General features: G+C 38.5%; 3 protein-coding genes across 6 annotated transcripts; 2 read left to right on the top strand and 1 right to left on the bottom strand.

The window, feature by feature from the left end:
* The first annotated feature begins 3,715 nt into the window (after positions 1 to 3,715).
* NANS (N-acetylneuraminic acid synthase) lies at positions 3,716 to 7,720 on the top strand. The gene is made up of 6 exons (XM_022804555.2): positions 3,716 to 4,327; positions 4,677 to 4,794; positions 5,544 to 5,784; positions 6,074 to 6,251; positions 6,770 to 6,927; positions 7,152 to 7,720. Exons 1-6 carry the CDS (start codon positions 4,240 to 4,242, stop codon positions 7,410 to 7,412), a joined length of 1,044 nt encoding a protein of 347 aa, XP_022660290.1. The 5' UTR covers positions 3,716 to 4,239; the 3' UTR covers positions 7,413 to 7,720.
* Positions 7,607 to 9,789, bottom strand: Fitm (acyl-coenzyme A diphosphatase Fitm). Of its 2 annotated transcripts, XM_022804557.2 has the most exons (3): positions 9,172 to 9,789; positions 8,630 to 8,976; positions 7,607 to 8,160 (listed from the first exon to the last, which is right to left on the bottom strand). In XM_022804557.2, the coding sequence occupies exons 1-3, from the start codon at positions 9,364 to 9,366 to the stop codon at positions 7,923 to 7,925; spliced, it is 780 nt and encodes a 259-aa protein (XP_022660292.1). In that variant the 5' UTR covers positions 9,367 to 9,789; the 3' UTR covers positions 7,607 to 7,922. The 2 variants fall into 2 exon arrangements, with proteins under 2 accessions (XP_022660292.1, XP_022660291.1); XM_022804556.2 differs by having other exon boundaries at positions 8,630 to 9,789.
* Positions 9,790 to 9,863: 74 nt separating this feature from the next.
* On the top strand, positions 9,864 to 15,261 carry sud1 (Prolyl 3-hydroxylase sud1). 3 transcript variants are annotated; one of them, XM_086986438.1, is made up of 3 exons: positions 9,864 to 9,949; positions 11,443 to 12,648; positions 12,901 to 15,261. In XM_086986438.1, the coding sequence occupies exons 2-3, from the start codon at positions 11,477 to 11,479 to the stop codon at positions 13,214 to 13,216; spliced, it is 1,488 nt and encodes a 495-aa protein (XP_086842564.1). In that variant the 5' UTR covers positions 9,864 to 9,949; positions 11,443 to 11,476; the 3' UTR covers positions 13,217 to 15,261. The 3 variants fall into 3 exon arrangements, with proteins under 3 accessions (XP_086842564.1, XP_022658009.1, XP_086842565.1); XM_022802274.2 differs by lacking the exon at positions 9,864 to 9,949 and adding an exon at positions 10,056 to 10,292; XM_086986439.1 differs by lacking the exon at positions 9,864 to 9,949 and adding an exon at positions 10,317 to 10,831.
* Positions 15,262 to 15,441: the final 180 nt, after the last annotated feature.

Below are 15,441 nucleotides of genomic sequence, written 5' to 3'. Positions count from 1 at the left end.
GGTAATCGTGGCAGTATCCTGTGTGTGAATTTGCTAGTCTGTATGGAGAAAAAAAACAAGCATCAGTTTCAGTTGTTGCGCGGCTAAAGCGTACAGTCCCAGTAGCAACTGCCTTATCTAAAACACAAGACAATAAAATGCAATTTTTCTATACTATCGTTAAAACTGTCATCATTTTCTTCTGTCTGCAAACCACTCGAAGCTACCATAACGTTCATGTTTATGCAACCGGCTACACCAACAAGCTTCAGTTTGTCATATATTTTAAGATGGCTTTCCAGAGGTGAGAAGATAACGAATCAGCAATAGCACTGAAAAATTGGCATTGAAAAAACGTTTAACTCATACGATTGTGTAATTCCACAAAACTTAGTCATCATCATTTATTGTTTGATAGCGCGTTGTAAAGAACAGTGTTTGTGTTTATTGTCCGGATCAATAATTAAGCTGTTAGTACTTTACCACACGAATATTCAATATTGTAATGGGCTTATATTACTTTTTAAGGACCATCTTACCAAAAAATTTGGATTTCTTTGCATAATTGGGGGATCTGGTGACGAGAAGGAAAGGTAACTCAGGATTTTACCGCATCGCTAAGGTCGTGCTGTTATTAGCATTCATGGCATTCGCAATTTATTAATAAATAATCGGTCATGATGTCAGCGAGGCGATACCTTCCTTAGAGCCTATGTTGCACAATCTCATTTTCATATAGTATATACGCCAATACATACTCAATATGAATCTATCCCGTTTATAGCAGTTAATACTCTAGAGACTCACCTGATCATTAATTGTTTTGTTTTTAGACATTCTGGGCAGTTTATTCTATGATACCATAGCTTCTCTTTTGGCGACCCAAGTTTAATTTAGGACAACTGGAGCCCATAAACGTCAATGGGCATTATCTGACAGTCATCTATCGCCAAGAGTGTTCGTTATCGATCGCAAAGGACCAATCTGGTAATTAAACCAGTTGAATTTTACTCCGGCCTTATTCAGGCTATGTACACAAGGTATATGACGACTATTACTGTCAATTTAGTCCAAGGAAATAACTTGAGGGAACATGTGTAGTTCACGTTCCCTTCGTGGCCTGGCCTGCTAGGACAGCTTTGCTCTTCTATCGTGCGCCCAGCGCTAATGTTGATGGCACTCCAAGCGCACTATAAGTATACGGCTTGTGACCTGACCATCTCTCATTAAAGAAACTTCTTTCGAACATAAAACCTCTTGAAGATGACGATAATGCTAGTAGCCGACACATCATATTGATGCTTTTTGCTGCCAAGTTTGATATTAAGTGTGTGCAACCCATTTCGTACATTATGGCGGATGGTGCTGTATCGTATTTTAAATGCAGAATTTACAACAGATAATGTTATTATAGCAACTTACAGCCAAGGAGATAATATTGCTAGTTAGCGTCTTTATCCCATTCTTTTTTAGACAACAGTACTAAGCCATAGAATATACACTGAGGTCCTTAAAACTAACTTGAAGAATTGTCGCAATTGCCGAGTCGTTACGTACTTTACGGGCAGTTGCAAGTGCTGGTTTTGCTTTATTTTAGATCAACCACCGCTATCATGACTATGGATCTAATTTAGAACAGATAATAGTTTTCGACCTTTGCAAAGTAGATACGAAGACTCTATGATGTCTCTTCCTGCTTAAGATAGAAAATCAGTTTACGCTGTACCATAGGCAATATAGCATATTGCAGTAATGTTAAGCGGTTGCGGTTAAAAGATGTGTTCTCGAAAAAAAAATTCATGAAATTTTCTGTTTTTAAAAACTGTTTTATAATCATTTATTGGGTATTGAATGGCTAAAACAAATGTCGCAGTCGGTTAGACAGGTTTAAGGGTCTAAATAAGCAAAACGGCTCGTTGCAATGAAATATTTTTTTCAGACGAATACACCAGCGCATTTATCAAAACAAATTCATGCGACTGTTCTTCTTTGTCCTTTGTTGGCCTTATCTGTCAGATATGTAAGCAACAGCTCCGAAGGAACCGAACTGTTAGTCGGGGTTAATTGTAACGTTAGCATCCTCAGTAACAAATACCATAACCGAAAGCAGAGCATTGATGGCAAGTATTGCATTTGTTATCTTTGGCTCAGGGAACAAAGTGTGAGCGCACTGGCGATTCTATGCCAGCGTACTGCTATTGGGAACGGCTTGCAGAGTGATCAGCCGCCAGGCTCCCAGTTATCTGCGCGAAGTTAGCCATTGCGAGAAATGGCAGGTCCGTATCTAGTCAGCATATCGCGGTGGCTATAGATATCTCGACCATACTGATAGGGTTATATAGCATATTTAGCACTTTTTGGGGTAAACATTCATCTATTTTTTTCGTTATAGGTGTAACACACCTTCCGGTAAGTTCATTTGGGGACTCCGACGATAACGCATCAAAAATAACCATCAGTTCCCCGGGGGCTTCCCAGCGAACTTTGCCGTAGTTAATGACAAGGCCAAGGCACGGCAGTTGCGCTTACATTTGTTGGCTTCCATGTCATTACTTCCTTTACGGTTCCAACGTTCATTGAGCGTTCCAAACGTTCTAAAATGCTTAAAACATCCGGATCAATCCAGACTCTTGCACTCGCGACTCTCGAGTCGATGATGACTGGACCAAATCAGGCAATAAACAATGAATGTCAGCAAAATTTGTTAATTATTGTTGCCTTCGTCTTGTTTGTTGCCGTTTACTTACACGGCAACGGGCTTATACCATGAGTGATACTCGACGAGCTGCTACTAGGAACTCCGAGGTGCTGAAGACGGCTGCGTCAAGGAGAAGCAATTGGGCTTTGGACCGCATTGTGGCACCAACCTTTTCTGCACAGTTCGCAAATTTGGGCTTAAAGGCAACATCCTATTTGTCTGCTGCAACCATTTCTCGATTGTATGTTGTTCATCGGTCATTTCATTACCATAACAGCCAACTAATTTTTTCAAAACCTCGAAAAACTTAAGGCTAAATTCTACACGCACATGTTTAATGCAGCGAATAAAGCATAGATAAAGAGCGCGCAATACAACTGACTTTAAGGGCAAGAAGTTGTTAGGCAAACAAGATACATCCAGCCAGAATAAAACCGAATCCCAATTTGCATTTTTGTACAGCCTTTATTGGATTCGTCTGTGTGAAAAAACAACTACATCTAAAAATATTCAGTAACCATAGTATGCCGGTGAATTATTTACTAGAACGAAGAATTTTCGGAATCGATGTTTATACAGCATCGTGACGTAACCAAATTATTTTGTAGAGCGTCTATTCTTACTTGTTCTCTTCGGTGTTGCATCTCTATTACTTCACCTTTATAATCAGCTGGTTTATTTTCCATTTTTATTCAATAGTGAGTCTCGCGGCTACGTACTGTACGATTCCAGGAGTATGTGCTAACTTATCATTCCTGTATGTACATATGTAGCAAACGTGCATACTTAAAAGGTAACACCACAACAAAGTTAATTTACAAAAAAAGATAAACACGTTAATTAAAGATTAATATTTTCGTATTATACTATCTGTTTCTAGATCATCAGAAAACCCTCATTACTGTTATCCAATCTGAATTTATTGTTTGACTTAAGCTAACGAGCCCTAGCAGTTCAAGTATGTATCCGAAGATATTTTGCACCACGGTTAAATGTCTTAAAGACCCCCTGGTGAGTGGCAAATGCAGTTTAATGTTTTCCTGTACACTCCCTCTGTTACCGTCCTTCTCGTACTCTATTGCGGCCAATGTCCTTCTATGAGCATACAAAGTGGCCTTGTCGGTGATCGTGTGGCATCAAACGGATAGTTTTAAGATTTTATAAGCCTTGTAGACTTTTGCCTATTCGTCTTTGAGATAATTATTATAAATGTAACGGTATGAAATGGGCATATGGATAAATCTGCAAATCCAGACCCACACTCATTAACAAGTATTCTATAGGATTCGAGCCAAAGGCTTGGCAGATTCAAGTGTAGCGACAGGTGGAACTCTTCCTAATTCAAATAAAGAAAATTCTTAATACGGCAATCCACTTGAAGTGTGTCCAGACTATCACCAATGCTAAATAAGTATCATACGTTTTGCAAATCAACTTTGTAATTCTTTATAAATAATTTACTGTGATCTTGCAAAGCTGCCAGCTATGAGAATATGACAGCTCCTTGTGCTCGAAAACAATAATTTCGATTGGTAATGTTAAAACAGTAAGGAATAAAGCTAATGCCGGTGTTGAGATTTGGGGAATCCCGCTTAGTGGGAGATTGCCAGCCGGTCTTAGTCATCGCAGAGATCGGCCAGAATCACCAAGGTTTGTTTTCAGAAATGATGATAGTCCAATAATTCTGAAAATTTTCTTAATTTACTTCGAGTCGTAGAATAAAATGAATCTGATTATATCTGAGGAAATATCAGTCACAGACATCGGCAGCGTTCGTCTGTAGTTAGAATTGTACCCACACAGAGTTATGATTCTGTCTATAGCTAGATAAATACAAATATCGACCGCTTATCCCAATTCTAAATCGGGGACGTTCCCGAAATGATTAGAAGGAAAAGGCTTCCTTCAGTGTTTAGACTGTAAAATGACGTAGTTAAGTATCCTCAGTGGAGGCAGCAAAGATATCAGTAATAGAACTTTTTCGGGGCTTTCGGTACAGGTGATGTCGAAATTGCTCTACGTATGATTGAAGAAGCTGCCCAAGCTGGTGTCGACTGCGTCAAATTTCAGAAGAGTTCTCTACAACACAAATATGCAGCCAGTGTTCTTTCTAGGAGGTAATACCACTATAGCAAACTGATCGACTTGCGAGAGGCATCTTTTATATTTCTTAAACTTGACCAGTAATGGAAAGATCTCTTTTTAGCAAACTGGTCACTTGCTCAGAAGTTCGCGTTGGTTTTCTTTATTAAATTAAAGTAGACACATCTGTACTGTATAAGCTGGGGATATCAAAATTGCAACAACAGTAATATTTCTACATAACATTATATAATTTCACCGAGATGGAATAATCCTTTACAAGTTAACAACAAATAATAACAATAAACCATTTATAGCGATAGTGAGTGCCGGGAAATGAATGTCTATCTGCTTTGTAGCTAAGGAGAAACTTAATTATTCCGCACCAATCGCAGTTTTGTCTACGTTGCAATAAATCTAGCGATTTCTATATCAGCTTTTCCTGCCGTCTTCAAAAAGTCTAACAAATTTGAAACCTATCAATTGTTCAAAGACCATTGTTATTTCCGAGAAAGATGTGATTTTTTTAGGGAAAATATCATCGTGTGATTTTATTAACAGTTAGTCTAATCATCTAGCAAATAGTCGAATACATGATCAGACTAAAGCATCTTGTTCGACAGGGGACGGCAAGTTACCGACTGGCAAGTTATATGCGTGGATAATAGTATTGTGTTTTCAAGCACTGTTTTCATTGAATAATACCAGTAATGTACATGTCTATTTGAGATTTAAATACAGGTCCTTAATTCTGTGTTTCTAACTTACTATAAAATTGTATTAGGTATGATTCACCTAACTCGTTTGGAGATACGTACGGTGAACATAAAGCGTTCCTCGAATTGCCCAAAAATGCATTTCATCTGCTTAAAGACAAAGCCGCTAGTCATGGGCTTCTGATGTCAGCCTCAGCAATGGACGAAGTTGCACTTGATTTTCTCGTTGAATTGGGTGTTCCCTTTATTAAAATAGGCTCCGGAGACTCGAACAACCTGCGGTTAATCCACAAAGCTGCCAAAACCAATGTATGTCTACATAATTAATTACTACAATTAATTTTCATAATTATTATATTATATATACTTAGACGATAAAGTTTGCTATATGCCTACTGACTGGTTAAAACTACTCGTCATTTTTAGGAACTTTGTCTTTACATGAAGAGCAACTATATACTGAAATAATGTTTTAGAATAGCACTCATTTCGTTATTATTGCTACGTATCTAACATTGGATTTTCATAAAGTTTATTACCGAACTACTTTCTTTATAGGTGCAAATTTAAGATTGTTATTATTTCCTTAATTGTTTAGATTCCTTTGATAATATCAACCGGAATGAGCGACCTGTCTGCGGTGGAACGTCTGTACGAGGCGTCATCAAAACCTCTCGGACTCCTGCAATGCACGTCCGCTTACCCCAGCTCTCCTGCTGATGCCAACCTCCGAGTGCTGAGTACTTACGCAGAAAAATTCCAAGATGCTGTAATCGGTGAGGAACAGCTGTAGCTAAAAGTGGTAAACCTTGATATTGCTAGATTTAACAAAAATGGTTTCTAGTTGACTGCCTAAACGAACCTATTACACAAACGCAGAAAAACAAATAAGCAATAATTTATTAGAAAAAAGCTTTTAGATATTTTAGGGCCCATTTGTGAAAAGATATCGATCACACCCGCATTAATAAGTTCTTAACTAAGATAAATATATTTCCCGTTATGGTGTTCTATCAAGTAACGATCATTTGAATGTAGGATCTCATCTGGTTTCACCCATCCTTTACATATGCATTATTTAAAATGCGTTATCCAAGACGGTTCTTTAGCTAAGCGTAATGTTATGCTCATTTGAATTACTGTGGATTCACAGGCTACCGTCAGACAGTAACTGTATTAAACATCTTATCGCTTTGTTGTTATTACGTTATTTTTTTTGTATTTTAACTGACTTTGGTAAGCATCGTTAATTCTAGAGGACAACATACTATACTTTAAGGGTTCGATGTTCCAGGGTATTCCGGTCATGAAAAAGGGTTTGTTTCCACACTCGGCGCCGTCGCTAGGGAGGCAAAAATCATCGAAAGGCATTTTACGTTGGATAAACAGCTTAAAGGAAGCGATCACCAGTGCTCACTAAATCCACAGGAAATGGCCGAAATGGTCAAGCAGGTACATAGGTGTTCCTCAAATTGAGCTGAGCTCATCCAGAACTTTGAGATTTGATACGCTTTCCGAGGTTGTATACACCTTTAACTATTCAGATGGTCAGGTGGCTCAGAAGAGCTAGTGCAGATACAGTAAAAGTACTGAATAGCATACCAATAATCATCATACTGACTTGCTGATTCGCGTAACACGATTTTGTTCGTATGTGTTTCGCTTTGTGATTATAGATTCGACAACTCGAGCTCGCGTTAGGGTCGGCCCATAAAACTTTTCTGGATTGCGAACGTCCATGCTTTGCTAAGCTGGGCAAAAGTCTTGTCGCTTCAAGAGATATTTGCCAAGGGGAAGTATTCACTATAGAGCATCTCAGAGTAAAAGTCGTGGAGCCTCACGGGTGGTGCCCGCTCAAAGAGCATCAACTTTTGGGAAGAATAGCATCCAAATTTATTAGCAAGGATGGCCCCATTACTGAAGATTGTGTGCAGTAGTTTAAACATAGCATGTCTGAATATATGTTTCAGATTTTTTACTATTTAGACAACGAGATGTGTACTGAATTTTAGTAACTTCAAATGATTCTCGTATTTTTTCCCAACATCTTGTGACGTGAATGGAAGCTGCCTTAAACATAACTACTTAAAGGCTAAATGTTTTTTATAATATATACGAAAAAAGCATACACTTTTTAGAAACTGTCCAACATTGCCTTTATTTTTGTTCTCTTTTTTAAATTCAATATATGTTTATATGAATATTTAGGTGAATAAATAGACCGTACAAGTGCGCATTAAAAATACCTACGTTTTGTATTCAGTTTATCATTTACATATTTAACGTAATGTATAACAACGATATTAGAAGGGCTTAGTTATCATCCTTAATTTTTCTTTCTCGATCGTTCTCGCTTTCTTACACTCGGCGCATTGTGTAGTTATTAACTAACACTCGAATTTAATATCACTCAGCACATCATAGCTGCACCGCTGCTTAGGTGCTTCTTAAGCTCGACGGTAGCCTTCTGAGTATCTAATGAGCCCCACGCCAGGCATCGGAGGTAGAATTAAACTTGGATACCAAAATCGATAAATAAAGTACCAACACAATACGGCCAGTACTCCTCCGGCCATTTTCTGCACCATAGTATGAAAGTATAAGACGGTGCTAACTAGCATCACATCCCAAAGTACCGCTAACACAGTCAACGCGATGAATAATACACGGATATACGGAGTATACCTGAAATCACCAGAGACGATATATACCAAAATAAATGTAGACGAATAAAGCTAAAATCAAATATAATTGGTTTTACGATTAAACGGAGCTTTGGAAGAGCAAGATTGGCAACTTATAAAAATGAAAACACTTGAGTTTTAGAAACTTCGTCATATCGTTATGTAACATGTGTATATGACTCCATGCATAATATCTTATTTTAAGCCTTTAATAAAACCATCATCGATATAACGTTCACTTTTCTCGTATACTAGGGGGTCAGTCACGATTATTTTTTCAATTTATATTTTCCTTCACCTTATGAAAAATTGCACAATCAGAATCCCAATTTAATGTCAGTTTTGAATAACATAACACATGATAACTTAATCTACATTTATAGTGGCAGTATCTACATTATTAGATAGGACAATTGTATTTTGGAAACGTTTCTTCAGTGTAATCGACTGAAAAAAAATGACCAACTCACTTTGGGTAGTTTTCTCTGAGAGCCTGCTTTTGCTCCTCGGTAAGACTTTTCATAGGGCTGTCGTCGTCGAACTGTTCATTACGAATAATATCGGCAATTCGTTCCCAGTTAAACAGAGTGCGCAACTCTTCGCTGATTAAAAGGTGGCAAAAGATTAACAAAAAACAGTGTCCGGAGATGTCAAAACCAATCCATTTGTGACCTTTGTTCAAACAAGTTGTACGTGAGGTTATCTTACCACCGGAGCAGGACCCCGTCTTTGATTCCACGTATACGAAGAAATTGGTGAACAAAAACCATACAGCTGTACCGACCACCATTCGCAAAAGGTGACGCATGATTCTACGCTGATCGCCGGCACAGTATACATTCGTTGTAAAGTAAATATAGAGTGAAGTTAGGATCATCGTCCAGCCCCAAGCTAGTTTGCCGAAATAGACGTTCAGTGCATTATGCTTGTTAGAAAAATATGTTCTTGGGATAGGAAAGCCAATATCGTTGATCGTCGAACCTATAAATAAAAATCCAAGGTAGATGCCCACCTTATATTTGGCATCAATAAGCACTGCTCTGCGACATACGTGTAAAATCACCATAAGGATAGTGTTTCCGATTGTCATTGGTTCTGGGAGTGGTCTACGTCCGGTCGAAGCGACCACTGATGCCTTTCTTGTGCTATCCCATTTAAGTGAAGCAGCCTTTCTGTCTCCATTACGCGGCACTAACTTCGGAGGCATCTTACTCCAGACACACCTTAGCAATATTCCTTGATTCAAGAACTTCTCGAATTGTTTTGGAAATCTCACTTTGCTAACTACATCAGCGCCTTATTTCATTTTGAGGAAAAGCATCCAGTCTTCACTTAATCAGCTGCTCAGTTTTGATTCTGTTGTGTTCCTGTTTACATCCGTTTCCGGGAAAAAGTTCTCTATCCGAAATTGCATTCGATTCTCCCAGTCAACACAGGCATTACCAATGATTTCTAATGAAACCATGAAATTGTTAATGGTACACAGGTTCTAGAAATGAACCCAGGTATATAACCTTAAGCAGAACCTGTAACAAAGTCGGCTAAGGAAAGTAACAATCTATTTATTGCACTACCTAGTTTTGGAAAATAAAGGCGAAACGGATGTAGGATATTTTGCGACCCATGGGAAGCGCCATGTTTATTTTGGTGAGTTGAAGGGAGAGGAGGCCAGCGCTACGAATATCGTACCACATCATATTTGCGTGAGTTTTCTTCGGTTTTAATATCGTTCAATTATCACTAGGGGCTGGCCACAAATTGCGATAGTACTAGCAGCAACAATAACCCAGGTAAGTAAGAAAATATGTCCCTATTTCAAGGGTCTCGCAATGCAAAATGTCCCGGCTTATGTGGAATATGGCACCTTTTTTAGCGTACCACATGGAGTCGCTTTTTTGTTTATTCTATTCGAACACGTGTGACACTGCAGGACCGGCGAAATACTTTATGAACTCCGTTCACATATGTGCGAACCGCTGTTGCGAGCTGTGAGGGCGATCAGATCTGGTTTTGTTGTTGGCGGTCGGCCTAATGCACTCGGCTATTGATTGAATTACCAATTGTTAATTGGCCACGTATGCAAATAGCAGTTAATTGTCGGTGACATCGTAGAAGCAGCTTAAAGAAAAAAATGTAGGTTGTCACAAAGTGCCTTTTGCGGATAATAGTAATAACAATTGTCATAGACATAATACACATATACAGAATGTTTCTCGCAAGTGTTACGTGCATTTTGATGCCAGCGCGATGATCTTACGCTCAAGCCGTCATGCGGTAGCTGTCAGACAATATTTGTATGAGTTTAGTTCAGAAGAACATTTGTTACCATTTGTATTAATGATGACCTTCAAGATAATAGAAGCGTACTAACGATGAATCCCTGATAGAAATAATAGTCAAATACTTTAGTATCTTAAAATGTCAGACTAAGATGACAATATTTAGCCTTACTGAAATAGTCATAGTTTCAAAAACAACGTATAATCGACGATGAAACTTGTAACCGGCGCAGCAAAAATTCGAAAAACGGTGGCATTTTGTTTGCACTAGTTGTTATTGAAAATTAACAGTCCAAGCGTGATGTTAAGAGGTGTATATGTATATATACACATATGGACATACGCAATTTATGAAATCATTTTAGTGCGTCGAACAATGGCTGCTGTTGTAAGGTAAACGACTGTTAGCGACAAAGGCGCGACCATAATATTCCTATCTTGTTTACCACAAATTTTTCACTTCGTTATGTGCTCAAATAGTCAGTATAAGTCATTTTCGCAAGGGGGAAAATAAAGTACTTATGTTGCAATAGTGGCAAAAAAGGCCCTATCTGGTATATTCGAGGCTAGTATTCACAGGGCGCACTCACATATTTATAATAAATAACAGAAAGGGAATTCGGAAAGAGACCTGGATAGCGGCTAGAATTGCCAATGGTTAATTTTTAGACGGGTGAAAACATATCGTCTAAAGTCCACAACATAATCTTATGTACTTCATCTTTATTTTTACAAGAAATAACAGATGTGCGAGTCACTATTTTATTGCTGAGGTTCGTCAAAATGCGTAAAATTGTGAAGCGAAATTACTGAAGTGAAGCTATTTGCAACATATGCGAAAATATGACCGTGGTCATAAACGTCGTATGTGACCTCATCGTAAAAATTGCATAAGCATACGAGAATATATACGTATTTGTGACAGAAGAATAGGAGTAATAGTAATTTTAGCCTTGACAGAATGATTTGTTATTCTAATAGCTTTTTACAAACTGCTTCTTCAGTGACTGCAGGCCATGTTGAAGATTTATTGTTAAAATGAACTCAGCAAAACGCACAAAGAGTTCTGGCCGTAATGGTCTGAAGAGGGCTAAGACGTCGTCGATACCGGACGTGCAGCTAAATCCTTCGCTTGTATTGGATGATCCGCTCACTGCCAAGATTAGCCAGTGTTGTTCCGACGATCGTGACATGAAGGATGGCGACATTGAGGTGCTTACTGCGCCGTACAAGGTCGTAACAATTGACAAATTTCTCCAAGATGCATCGTTCATCGAGGAACTGGCAGACGAACTCTTCGATCTCGAGCTAAACGCAAAGAACAATGACCTCTACAAATTCCATCAAAGTGGAGATATGTTTAACTGTGATACACCTGCCATACTTGGCCTCACAATGGCGTTCCGTGAAAAGTTGCAGCCTTGGCTCAAGAAAGTTACCGGTATCGAACTAAATGGCGAAATCAGTATGTCCTATTCAAAATATGCATACACTGACGTCCTTCTGTGTCATGATGATGAACTTGAAGGGAGAAGAATAGCGTACATTTATTATTTAGTATCACCGACGTGGTGTGAGGCCGATGGCGGAGCTTTGGAGCTTTTTGGCGTTGATGCGAAGACGGGTGAACCAGCATGCATCGAAAAATCGTTATTGCCTAAGAGAAATCGCCTTGTTTTCTTTGAGGTAAGCCCAGCAACGTTTCATCAAGTAGGAGAAGTTGTAACAGAGGACAAAATTCGACACTCATTAGTCGGTTGGTTTAATGGCCCGCCGTTCGAGCGCCCTCCGCACTACGAGGAACCTCCTCTTCCTGTCGTTCCTCATGGTTTTGTAGACGAGAGAGTACTTCGAGCATGGATCAATCCGCTATACTTATCCGAACAGCTGGAAGCTGAGGTGCAGCGACGATTCTGTGACGACAGTCAAACGCAGCTCGACTTTTTCCTCGCCGAGGATCGCTACCTGGCTGTGTGTGAGGCGTTTAACGAGTACAACGGCTGGGTTGAAACTGGCCCTGCTAATCGACGTAAAGCATACGTAATGAAAGAGGACGTTATGCCGGAGGTGGTGCGCGAAATGATGGCTGTACTGGGCTCGGAAGCCATGTACCTGATTCTTAGTAATATGACCGGTCTGCCTTTGCATCCAATGGGCAAGGTTGAGAGAGAAGAAGATGACGACGAAGAAGAGGCTGATCCTAAACATCGGTAAAGACTTTTGCCTACCTGACTGCTCTTTATCAATTTTTCTGCTTATCACCTATTAAAAAAAGAGAACCAAATATATATATATACATATATAAAAGTAACTGAACATGTTATGTAGAATGATTATGATCATAGAGCTGCAGTTCTGGAACAGTAAGCATTTTTCTGTATAAAATAGATCTTGTTACTGGTTCCACCAGGTTTTGCACACCTCAAAAAGAAATTTGATTGATTATTGTCATGTTCTGTCAGGTTCAAAATCCGCGATTGGAGGCACGGCGCGTACACGCTGGTACATGATGACATGCAGGACGTCTCGCGTTGTGTGCTTGATCTCAGCCTTTTCTTCAACGCGGATCAATGGCGCGCAGATTGTGGGGGATTCACGTCGTATATTGCAGATGATGAGGAATTGTTGACCGTTGTACCGAAATCAAACTCACTGTCGATGGTTTATCGAGAGGACGGTGTACTCAAATTTGTAAAACATGTTAATCATCAAATGGCTCAGGTCACTGATCCTTCGAAACGACACTTCCAGGATGTACATCTCAATTTCACTCATTGATTTCAACGATTTGCTTTAAAGGAGTTGAATTCATCGCTGCTTAAAAAAGAAAGGAAAAGGACAGTGGAAAACCGAGTACGTCTAGTTGGTAGCTTAGTGACTAATATGTAAAGAGTGTCGCAGATATGTGGTCATCAGCGAAAATGTAACGATGTGGCGTTGTGATCCGTATTATTTTAGAAGTGTTGAAAAAAACAGACGGGAATGGGGTTAAGGATGTTAGAGATTACATAAAATTGTCTGTAGTATCCTCAACAACACATCTTCAATATCAATTTGGAGAAACAAAATCGGAGTGAGGTGGGACTGAATTGGAAGAACACCCACGAAATATATGAATGGAATACCAAAGCCGATGGGAAATCGTTTACTAACGATTTTTACGTGATATGGCCAAACAAATGAACGAATGTTATCACATAAAAAAGGTGTGCGAACGAATTAAGTTAGTTGAATAAAAAGCCAGAATTTTATGTTCAAAACTGTGGAAGACGGTAAACTGTGGAAGACAAATGTGCCACGATAACATCATGGTGCGAATTACGGCGGTGGCGATTTGGCCAAGTCGTAACCTGCAGTTAACTTTGTTAACAAGCGGGTAATTTAATACGATGATATTATGGTATTTACAAGTTAATGAAGGCGGTAGTCTAAGACAGTACATGCAAAATTGCTTTGCAACATACAACTCTATCCAATGCCGATTTACTAAAAGTTTACAGAATACTAGTTTGACAACAACTAGTTCGTGCTGAGTACGAGTAAATCGAACTAATCAGCTATTGATCTGGTACGGGAAATGAAATTAAAAGTGAACAGGCGTTCAAGGTCGTCTTCTTGTGACATCTAAATGAGATGACCAGGCAACAGAACTATCTGAATACAACAATGATGTTTTTATACTATATTTGGGTGGATCAGATGGTCTGAGCCATGTTGGAGTTATTTAAAAAGCACAATTTAATAGACATCTTATATTCCATTACTATATTACTACAACACGACTGGACTTCTATAACATATACGTGCGTGTGTGTATGGCCCGCTACCTTTGGGCCATAAGTTTTCAATATGAAGAGGTTAGTAGATTATAGTACATGAATCACAAACGAACAACAGTAATTCAGTGGTATATATATATATATATATATATAATCCAATGCTTCTTGGCGATTATTGCCGGCACGAAAAATGACGAAAAAAAACTTTGTGAGATCAACTCATAATACATGTGGAGTTTCTAAGTAAATCGCAAATTAAGCATTTCAGAGGTTCAAACGGGAGATGAGAATCTATAACTAGGATAATCGTCGAACCGATACTATTCTTCTGATAATTTTCTCCGTCCCTCTTAAGCATATTCTATGTGATAACATAAATCAGTACATCAATTTTAATTAACTACGAAAAATGTGATGACCATGAGATAGCTGCCATTAAAACTGTTTATCGTGACGGTTTTTTAGGGAAAAATCAAGCCGACTTTATAATTAGGCGATTAAACCACACTAAATTATATGTACAATAATTAATGTGACTACTAGAAATCGTTTGGTTTTATTTAGTGATATTTTTCCATTTTTTTTCGTAATTTAGTAATTTTAGATTAGTGGAGCTTTTTTTCATATGGCAAGTTCTCTCAAGGTCGTTCTCGTTGTTTACTTATTATCTTGCTGGCTCGTTTATTCGCCGAGTGGTTAACGACGCAAACATTGTGATTGTGATATTATTTCGCATTTATGTTGTGCGGAGTGAGTGAATCCTTTTTCATCATATTCTTAACGGGTTCGTGTTAAAGCAAACAGTTACTGGGTTTAAGTCTCATGATTTTTGAGTTTCAAGGAAGGCCCAATAAGTCTTGACAACTTAATTTTCGATTGATTTTTTCTATTTCTCTTATGGTTTGCACCTGGATGTTGAACTCGAGGAACAGATCGCCCAAGATTGGTTTGTCGATGTCTTAAACGAAATTGTTGTACATCACGATGACCTTATCGGGTTCAGCCGTTAACAAATTAATAAACCGATGACAGGAAATGACGATACATATGTACTTTCTGTATTATATATAATAGAAATCTAATAATGCTCGGATAATAGGCAGAAAGAATGTAGCAAGCAAAATCACAAAAGACAACACAGGAAGATGTGTACGGATGATGAAGACGATAATAGGGATATAGATATTCATATTATTATTAACGAAAAATGTAATAATAAAAATG

Source organism: Varroa destructor, unplaced genomic scaffold (assembly GCF_002443255.2).
Source record: "Varroa destructor unplaced genomic scaffold, Vdes_3.0 BEIS01000004.1, whole genome shotgun sequence".
NCBI lineage: Eukaryota > Metazoa > Arthropoda > Arachnida > Mesostigmata > Varroidae > Varroa > Varroa destructor.
This window is presented reverse-complemented; position numbering and strand designations above follow the sequence as displayed.

What these genes read in the sequence shown, in the direction of transcription:
- Fitm (XM_022804556.2), bottom strand. Translation starts at nt 9,366, where the DNA reads ATGCCTCCGAAGTTAGTGCCGCGTAATGGAGACAGAAAGGCTGCTTCA. An exon ending in CTCAGAGAAAACTACCCAAA is followed by an intron (nt 8,161 to 8,629) that starts GTGAGTTGGTCA and finishes TGGTGATTTCAG; the next exon opens with GTATACTCCGTATATCCGTG.
- NANS (XM_022804555.2), top strand. Translation starts at nt 4,240, where the DNA reads ATGCCGGTGTTGAGATTTGGGGAATCCCGCTTAGTGGGAGATTGCCAG. An exon ending in ACAAAGCTGCCAAAACCAAT is followed by an intron (nt 5,785 to 6,073) that starts GTATGTCTACAT and finishes TTAATTGTTTAG; the next exon opens with ATTCCTTTGATAATATCAAC. An exon ending in ATTCCAAGATGCTGTAATCG is followed by an intron (nt 6,252 to 6,769) that starts GTGAGGAACAGC and finishes TCGATGTTCCAG; the next exon opens with GGTATTCCGGTCATGAAAAA.
- sud1 (XM_086986438.1), top strand. Translation starts at nt 11,477, where the DNA reads ATGAACTCAGCAAAACGCACAAAGAGTTCTGGCCGTAATGGTCTGAAG. An exon ending in GAGGCTGATCCTAAACATCG is followed by an intron (nt 12,649 to 12,900) that starts GTAAAGACTTTT and finishes ATGTTCTGTCAG; the next exon opens with GTTCAAAATCCGCGATTGGA.